The sequence below is a fragment of the Aedes aegypti genome, chromosome 3, assembly GCF_002204515.2.
Source record: "Aedes aegypti strain LVP_AGWG chromosome 3, AaegL5.0 Primary Assembly, whole genome shotgun sequence".
Taxonomy (NCBI): Eukaryota; Metazoa; Arthropoda; class Insecta; order Diptera; family Culicidae; genus Aedes; species Aedes aegypti.
Window position 1 is genome coordinate 33,731,532 of NC_035109.1, and position 9,968 is coordinate 33,741,499.

Consider the following 9,968-nt stretch of genomic DNA (forward strand, 5'->3'; position numbering starts at 1 on the left):
ATATAATGAACAGCTTTCAAATTAGAGAATAAATCGAAATAAATACGAAAGATTCCAAATAGACATGGGAGTGCATTTTACTACCAAAAAATATTCATTAGGACTAAGCAGAACACATAATTTGCTTAGGGTCCGTCCTGATTTAGAAAGATATGTCTTGATTTTAAACTTCTTTCGGCTGAAATTGTTTAACAAATTCGGTGAGTTTTGCACATTTTCCCGAAAATACTTGAAAAATACTCAACTGATCAGATGGTATCCCTAGATTTGCTTTGCACTCTTCGTTTTGTTTACAGCTTGAGCGGACTGTTTAATAAATGATAACATAGTAAGAATGATTTTACGGCTTCCTCAAATAATTCGTTGGTATACGAGAATGATGAAATACTATTTAGTTTTGTCTTAGGTTTGATACCATGTTTCATCAGACATTTAGAAGCAACAGGGTAATTTACAGCAGGCCCCACTTGACTATTTTCAAAAATTAAAGTGAAACATTGAGTTCGCAGTATTTTTTCTATTAAAACTCTCAATGAATACAATCAGAGGATTCTTTGGTCTGTTAATAGCTCCTTAACAAAATTTCCGAGACTGAACAAACAATTTGGGCAGATTTTTAATAAATTAATGCGACTGGTTCCGAGTTGCCGATAATAGACAAAGGATTACCCCGCAGCTCTAATGAGAAGACTACCAACAATAGTTAAAGTGAAATGAAAAGATTGAAGCATTGTGGAAACCAAAAATGTGTTTAACAATTCTGTCGGTTTGATTCGATAGAGGATTAGGCAGCGCATATTTGTTAGCATACAAACACGTAATTCGTTTGCGTATGTTCAAAAAAGAAATAGAATTGTCTTATACTGCCGAGAAAACGTATATTAATATGTGCTTCACGAGAGTATGAACAGGTTCTGACCATAACATCTCAACATCACACAAAATTGGAAGAAAATTGCCGTACGGAATCGCATGTTAAATTAATCAACTGTATTTTATTAAAAAAAAAACTTGTCATCCTATACTAGGGCTGAATGGGAGAATGGATTGGATTTTCGACGACACTATTAACATAAAATGAAATCAAAATGTTTAATTCTGAATTTTATCTACTAATAAATAATGGCAAGGGGGAGCATGTTGAGGATTGATTGCTTCCATATCTGGGAATAGAACAATAATTAACTACAACGTGAACACTCATGACATTAGTACTCTAATTCTAATGTGTCTACTCTTTACCAAAACTAGCCAATACGATCAAGTAGGCGACGATGTTCCACTCTTTCACTTTCTAAGCAACCGTCAACCAGAGTAGACGCGATTCAGAAATATCAACGAACATAGTAATACATGGAAGAATATGTCCTTCTTGTGACATAAATTTTAAAATGGTTTCTGTTGTTTAGCCGGGCTCCTCTTGTTTGAAGTCATTGTGACTACATTCAGGCTTTTTTTTATCGCTTTTTTCCTTCACGTATCCAATGTTTCTTCTGCGCCTCAAAGATTTTTCGACTGCGTATCCTAAATATTTGTGGACGTTTACTATTTCGCATTTCGATGACGTCGTTTCCTAGTTTTAGTCTAATTTTCTCATCCGTTGTTTTACCAAAGTTTATTGCGGTGCATTTTCTTGCATTTAGGTTAATGTTTAGCTCATTCAGCTGCGTGTTCATTTTTTGCTAAAAAGTTGCTTGCTTTGGATGTCACTGCATTTTCGTCTTCTATTACGATTGCAGCAAAATCATCTGTAAATTTGGGTAGTATTATTCCATCGTAGTTTAGTTTGTGAATATCCTTCCAATTCTCTTTTTCTTTGTAAACCCAACGTACTATTCTTTCTAAGAATTAGTTGTTCACTAGCAGTGCGCCTTCGTGCTGTGCGTACACGAATTCTCTCTGCTCTTGGAAGTTTTTTAAGGGGTTCAAAATCAAAAAGATTTACAGGAAAATGTGTTCACTGTATTATATTCTCCAACCGAAACACAATGAACACATTTTCATCCCCTAATTTTTAGTTTTGAACAGAAATACTGCTTTTGAAATTTCAACGATGACGATTATTACGATGACGGAGCTTTGATCGTTAAAAACTACCTAAAGCAATAAAACAGTACTTTTCAGTGCTAAAATTTAAAACTGTGCTTTTCAGTACTATTTTTTCTACTATTGATCTCTTTACGATCCTTGTTTGGACCCGTGCCCTCGATTTTTCGTTGGACCCGGTGGCGAAAGCTAGCGGTGGTAATCCTTCTTGGACACCGTCTTAGGAGGTCTCGTCTTCTCTCGTTTATTCACTAAACATGGTTTCAACTACAAACAAAAGGAAAGGTGAATCTCTGAATTCACAACTTTTTTCAAAAGATGATTTAAAACTGTCAATAAACGTGGCAAGAATGGAAGAAAGGACGTTTCTCCGGATTGCGAACTTTCTACCAAGGGTGAAATGGATAATGTTGATAATTGCATCGAAATGAGCAATCAGTTCGATGCCCTAAACAAATTTTCCGAACACCAAATCGAAACAGGCTCTTCGATTCAAGTGAGGAAGCAAAGAGTGCCGCCTATCGTGGTCAGTTGTTCCGAATTTGCGGGATTTAGGCAGGAGATCTTGAACTCCATTAGGGGAATCAAGGCCTCCTTCCAAATCGCAAAGAAAGGAGACTGTCGCGTTTTGTCGGAAACTCTTAATGATCGCGAACTTCTTCTCAAATATCTTGAAGAGAAAAAGCACATTTTTTTTACTTATGATGACACTTGAAGAGATCTAAAATGGAATTATTGATTTACTTGGATTTTCCCCAGTCCGAGTAATTATTTTTTTTTTTTCTATCTTTATTAACGAGATTTTTAGCCCTGGGCTAGTTCATCTCGGGGCCAAGTAATTATTATGAAAAAGAGAACCCAATCTGGCATTGTTCCGAAAGGGCTATCTCAAGAATATTATTTAGTTCACTTTAACAAAAAAGATCTAAATAATATTAAAGCTTTAGAAAATGCTAAACTTATGTTCGATGTCCATGTGACATGCGAACATTTCCCGAAACCTGGAGGAAATTACCATAACCCCACTCAATGCCGTCGGTGCCAAAAGTGGGGTCATGGTACAACAAATTGTCGCATGGATGCTAAATACATGATTTCTCTAGTCATCTTTGTAGCCAACTGATTTTGATTCTGATCATGTCCCTGTTACATTTCAAATATCCCATGATGCGGTTCTATCACCTCCATTTTCAATTATTTTCGAGCTGACTGGAATATATATGAAACATATATTGACTATAATCTTGATGTTAACATTTCTTTACAAACAAAACTTGATATTGACAATGCTCTTGAAACTTTAAAAAAAATCCATTGTTGAAGCCAGGAGCATTGCACTTCCGAAATGTGAAGTAAAATTTGAATCCGTGATTGTAGACGATGATCTTAAACTCTTGATCCTTCTTAAAAACGTGAGGAGAAGGCAATTTCAACGCACTCGCGTTCTTGCTATGAAAATATTATGTCAGGATTTGCAGAAAGAAATCAAGAAACGTTTTGCACAATTAAGAAACAAAAATTTTGAAAATAAAATTTCTCAATTGGACCCTGGCTCTAAGCCCTTTTGGAAATTATCTAAACTTTTTAAAAAACCTCGGAAGCCAATACCGGCATTGAAAGAGGAAAACAAAGTATTACTAACTAATTGCGAAAAAGCTCAAAAACTTGTTGTGCAATTTGAAAGCGCGCACAATTTCAATTTAGGACTTACTAGTCCAATTGAAAATCAAGTTACTCAGGAGTACGAAAATATTCTCAATCAAGAGAACGTTTTCGAAAATGCCTGGGAGACTGATTTGGAAGAAGTGAGAACTATTATTAAAAAATTCAAAAATATGAAAGCTCCTGGCGATGATGGAATTTTCTACATCCTCATCAAGAAACTTCCAGAAAGTAGCTTATCATTTTTAGATGATATATTTAACAAATGTTTTCAATTAGCATATTTTCCTGACAAATGGAAAAATGCTAAGGTTGTACCAATTTTAAAACCAGACAAAAATCATGCAGAAGCTTCTAGCTATCGTCCAATCAGTTTGCTTTCCTCCATCAGCAAACTTTTTGAAAAGGTCATTTTGAACAGAATGATGGTCCACATCAACGCAAATTCAATTTTTGCCAATGAACAGTTCGGATTCCGCCATGGACATTCGACTACTCATCAACTTTTACGTGTAACAAATTTGATCCGTTCCAACAAATCTGAAGGCTATTCTACTGGCATTGCTCTTCTAGACATAGAAAAAGCATTCGACAGTGTTTGGCATGAAGGTTTGATTGTAAAATTAAAAAACTTTAATTTTCCAACATACATTGTTAGAATAATTCTTATCTGTCAAATCGTACTCTTCCTGTAAGAGCTGGTGTTCCTCAAGGCAGCATTTTGGGACCAATATTATACAATATTTTCACATCTGACTTACCTGAGTTTCCTCAGGGATGTCAAAAATCCTTGTTTGCGGATGACACAGGCCTCTTCGCCAAAGGACGAAGCCTACGTGTCATCTGTAGTCGATTGCAAAAAAGTTTGGATATTTTTTCTTCATACTTGCAAAAATGGAAGATTTCTCCTAATGCTTCCAAAACTCAACTAATAATATTCCCACATAAACCAAAAGCTCTTTATTTGAAAGTAGACATGTTGTCACGATGAGAGGGGTTCCAATAAATTGGTCAGATGAAGTTAAGTATCTAGGGCTCATGCTAGATAAGAATTTAACTTTCAAAAATCACATTGAGGGCATTCAAGCCAAATGTAATAAATATGTAAAATGTCTCTATCCACTTATTAATAGAAAATCAAAACTTTGTCTTAAGAACAAGCCATGTCAGGCCAGTCATGTTGTATGTTGTACCAATATGGACTAGCTGTTGTAATACCAGGAAGAAAGCTCTGCAGAGAATTCAAAATAAAATTTTGAAAATGATTCTGAAACTTCCTCCCTGGTATAGTACCCATGAGTTACATAGAATATCCAATGTTGAAACATTGGAACAAATGTCAAATAAAATAATTAATAATTTCAGGCAAAAATCGTTACAATCTTCTATTGCCACGATTAATGCGTTATATGTTTAGGTTAAATTAGGTTAAGTATATTTAAAGCGTTTTTTTTCTCTTATAAGCAGGTTGTCAGTTCAAATGGGAGTCGCTGTAGAAAATTTCTGCAAGGAATCGGCGAGAAATTTCTTTAGCGATTCCTGTTCAGCAGCAAATCAGGCTTGTAGCTCTATGAGTTCAGCCATAGAAGCAAGGGGCTTGGATAAAAGTGTTATCGAATGGGTTATGACTATGCTCAAGGATCGGACAATTTCTGCTGATTTCGGAGGTGCGCAAATATCTATAAGATCTACTAAAGGATGGCCTCAAAGAGGAGTGTTATCGCCCTTAATGTGGTCTCTTATAGTAGACGAACTCCTTAGAAAGCTAAAAGCTCAAGGTTTTTAGGTAATTGAATACGCCAATGATGTGGCCATCTTGGTTCGTGGAAAGTTTGATAACACTATTTCCGATCGGTTGCAAACTGCTTTCTTGGATGACAACGAAGTCCAACTATGATGTTCCCTTTAAAGTGGTTACACCAAGCCGCTATATTTAGGATTCTGGTGGGCCAAGTTTACGTCCAGGTTCTATTGTATTTAATACTGACGAGTCAAAGATGGGCGACAATACCGGAGCCGGAGTTTTCAGTCCTGGTATCAGCAAGGTAATCGCTATGGGGCGCAGTCCCACTGTGTTCCAAGCTGGAATACAAGCCATCATTGAATGTACAAATATTTGTCTCATAAGAAACTATAGGTATGCAAAGATCTGTACTTTCTCGGACATTCAAGCAGCTTTGAATGCTCTAAAGGCATTCACAAGTAGATCAAAGTTGGTGTGGGAATGCATTTGGAACTCTAATTGGAACGCCACGGATACATCCAAGCAAGCGAAAAGATTAATAAAACCCGGTCTAGCAAGAGCCCGGGTCATACTGAATCTTAATAAAGAAAATCTTAAGGTAATAACTGGCCTGATGACCGGTCACTGCCCAAGTAGGTATCATCTTAAAAAGATAGGAAAAATCCAATCCTCTGAATGTCGTTTTTGTCAAGCTGAAAACGAAACTGCTGAGCATTTACTCTGCAACTGCGGAGCATTGCTTAATCAAAGAATGTTAACATTTGGGAAAGGGTTATTAGAGCCTTTGGAAATTTGGAAAGGTAGTCCTAATAGGGTGATAGACTTTATAAAACAAGTTAATGTTTTAACAGTGTGACACATCAACCAATGTCTATCACATCTTAATTGTGAAAGGACATTTGATGAGCACCAAATAAAATATGGGACATACCACAATATTCCTAAATAATGAAAGCAATGGTTAGATGAGGAAAAAAAATACCGGGAAAACCAGGAAAAAAGCGGGAATTTGGAAATAGAAATTCGGTGGCCATCCTGTCCTTGTGACGCCCATGACCATGCCCCTAATCCCCCTACAATAAAAAAATACCAAGTCTCTAAAAATAATCCTGCCCTACATTTTTATGTTTTTAAAGGAAATATGAGGTATTTAAAATAAGAGTTTTATCGCAAAATGTTTAGATTACTGGCTAACAATGAGTTCACAAATTTGAGTAGACCAGATTGTGCAAAAAAAAAAAAAAAAGAATTCTAACGATATGCGCCGATAGCGACCTGATTCCTGCGAGAATTATCAACTAATCTACTAGCATTTTATGATTAATCATTCTTTGTTTTCAGTACGACGATGAAGAGAATAGTGAGGAATACTTTCAGAAGATATCCCAGCCTAAAGCGTCGAATCTTGACTTGAAGGAACTCGGTCAATTTACGGTGGCAGATACGAAACAATCAACTCCAATTTCACCGAACAGCTCCGGACTGATGAAGACGATACAGACCATTCGGAAGGCCAATGTCCCCAACGAGGAGAAGCCGACGATTGAAAACATAGTGACCAAGCCCGGTCCGGACGGATCCCTCGAGACAGTGATCCGGGTGAAAAGAAACCTCAAACCCACCAAGCAGCAGCACGTTTGCAAGTTCTGCAACAGTTCCTACAAGTACAAGCACGCCCTGGAAACGCACCTGCGGAGGCATCGGGGCGACAAGCCCTACAAATGCTCCGAATGCGACAAGGCGTTTGTGGTGCCGTTCGAGCTGAGGCGGCACATGCGGACGCACACTGGGGCCAAACCGTACAAGTGTAAGTTCTGCGAGCGGAAGTTCTCCGACTTTGGCAGCAAGATCAAACACGAGCGGACGCACACGGGCGAGAGGTGAGTGGCTTTTGGGAGATCTAGAATCACGTCAGGGGACGAAGGATCTTAAACTCGAATTCCTCCAGAACTTTTTCCACATTTTAAAATATTATTGCATAAAATATTAATAAATATAAAATTAATAAATATTATATTTATTTTAATAATTAAATTATTAAAATTATTATTATATAGACCAATCCAGTTGCCTGCGTAGTAGTGCAATGTTGACAAAATTTTCTTTGTTTGCTGTGAGAACTGTCACAACATTGCTTTTGTTTGCTGTGAGAATCCAAATATAAACAGAATTGCTGCAAAACAACCGCTTCCTTGTTGGCCTGCCGTTGACCGAAAGCTCAATAACGTCAAACAAACATCGATACGTTTTCATTCTGAGGAAATCGACTTGTGTAACATTGATTGTGCGTTGGTGTTCGTGGCAGTTTGCTTGGGGACCTCTATTACCCTGTCCTTTGGTTCAGAAAGGGGTATGGGCGCGTTCTGCCAACTCGGTCGAGGCAGATTTCTTGTGTGAACAAGTTATAACATGGACGTTCTAAAGTGCCAGAATGAAGTGTTGTGCTTGTGGGGAGCACTTGAAGATGGGATGGAAGGTCATTACTTCGCGTTCGTGCTATTCTTCTGCTTATCTATAAAGTTATATACAATAACCGACCCTTAGCTTAACTATTTAAATTAACAGTTGCAAATACAATAATCGTTTTGAGCTTACTAACATGTCGTCGCGTTAATTTAATCATAATGATCTTTTATCTACATCCGTCGAACCATTCTGAATGGCCGTTGTGAGAATATCACTAAAAACTTCTCACATGCAATAAAGCTGGATTGTCCTACATTGAAACATTAAGGTTTTCACTCTTTTGGATTCACTTTTTGTTGTTCGTCATCAGTAGTGTTGAGATGTCCTGAATGCCGCACATGGCGTATAGTGATCATTACCATGGAGTTTCTCGGAAGCTGCATGGGGATTGTTATGATGGGAATCCAAAGAGCGAAAAGTATGATTTCATTGTAGGTCAATACAGCAATAAAGCATGTAACAATCACTAACATTTCTTCTCTCTTTATCCTTGTTTTCATATCTAACCCGCCATTACAACGAGGAAAAAATCATCCGAGAGGAAAGACATGGCAGCGTATTGGTCGAGACAAGATAAGTATTATGTTTCCGTAAATATTCTTATTATTGATTGCAAGGTGAATCAGATCAACTAAATTTTTAACTAATAACAAACTTGTTCCACAGAGCTATTTACAAAACACCACACAAAATCCCTCCTTTTCCATGTCCTTAGGCAAAACACTTCACTACCGCTATATGTATGGTTGATTCATGTTCTTTTGGCCTTGCATCATTCATACGTGTATTGGAAGTCAAGAGTAGAAGCAAAACTTAAAGAACCTTCTGGTCAAAGATGTTGCGTTGCCTACTTCCCAAACTCCAAAACCCCCTCGGTGTATTATGGACGGTGTGAGTTTTCAAACTTATGCTGGAGACTTGGCCCCTGACCCCCTTGTACATCAATAAAATAAAATAAAATAAAATAATTAAATTATTATTATATTAATAATTAACTAATAAATATAAATCCAATTGCATAAAATATCAATAAATATAAAATATAGAAGTAGTATTCTAGCATAGCAGGTTATTATTAATTTTTCATGTACCAGGTCAATCAAATATCGTTGGTAATCTAATAACATTTATCGTTTTTCAGGCCTTACGTTTGTGATATTTGCGACAAAAGTTTTACCTACTCGCACGTTTTAAACAGTCACATGCTGGTTCACACCGGGGTCAAGAAGTATTCGTAAGTGCCAATGTCGAAACGTTTATTCTTCTCGATAAACCAAATTCATATCATTCTTGCAGTTGTCCCGAGTGTGGCAAACGCTTCGCCAAGTCACATCACCTGAAATCGCACCGAAACATTCACGTCCGGACCGGTGCGAGCAGCAATAATCTCAGCAAAACCCTTCTCACCAATGGACTTCCAATGATCTCACTGGACGACGTTCCGCTCGACGCGGATAGCCCCATCGGAACCGTCGTGGACGATGACGCACTCGATCTGGACCAGGCCGGAGTCGTCGTTCCCAGTCACGTCGATCAGCTTCTGATAGCGGAAGGCATGGTCGACAGCCGGAGCAACGACTTCCAGCTGGAGGATCCCGGGATCGGGGGAGTATCGAATCCGTTCGGACAGCTCGTGAACATAAGCGACTACATGACGATCTCGGCCAAGTCCGATCCACCGGATCCGACGTCCACGGCTTCGATCGGGGCCATTATGATGGGCGACGATGACGATGACGACGACGTGGGTTGCGGGGTGATTCACGGTGACGTCGTCGGACGGGGGCAGGTCGGGGATGACGACCCACTGCTGAATGTGGTGACGGTGTTGACGGCCGGACAGATGCCCGGACTGGTCGGGGGCGACTACGGCAACATCCAGATCATCAACGGGTGAGTGCCTGAATAGAAGATGGTATTTATTTCTGAACGGTGGTTGCCCAACTCAATGGTAGAACGGATGAAAAGAAAGCCATCAGGAGTCGCCCATACACCACGTGGACAACTACGAAGAGGGTAGGGGGTATGAAAAAGTCCACGCTGGTTACAT

At 38.5% G+C, this 9,968-nt stretch overlaps 1 protein-coding gene across 1 annotated transcript in view; it reads left to right on the plus strand.

The window, feature by feature from the left end:
* Positions 1-9,968, plus strand: part of LOC5577682 (myoneurin) — a 33,436-nt gene that overhangs the window by 6,453 nt on the left and 17,015 nt on the right. Inside the window, exons 2-4 of the mRNA XM_021848860.1 lie at positions 6,794-7,332; positions 9,060-9,152; positions 9,215-9,811. Coding sequence (XP_021704552.1) covers positions 6,794-7,332; positions 9,060-9,152; positions 9,215-9,811 — 1,229 coding nt within the window. The remainder of the gene's footprint in view (positions 1-6,793; positions 7,333-9,059; positions 9,153-9,214; positions 9,812-9,968) is intronic.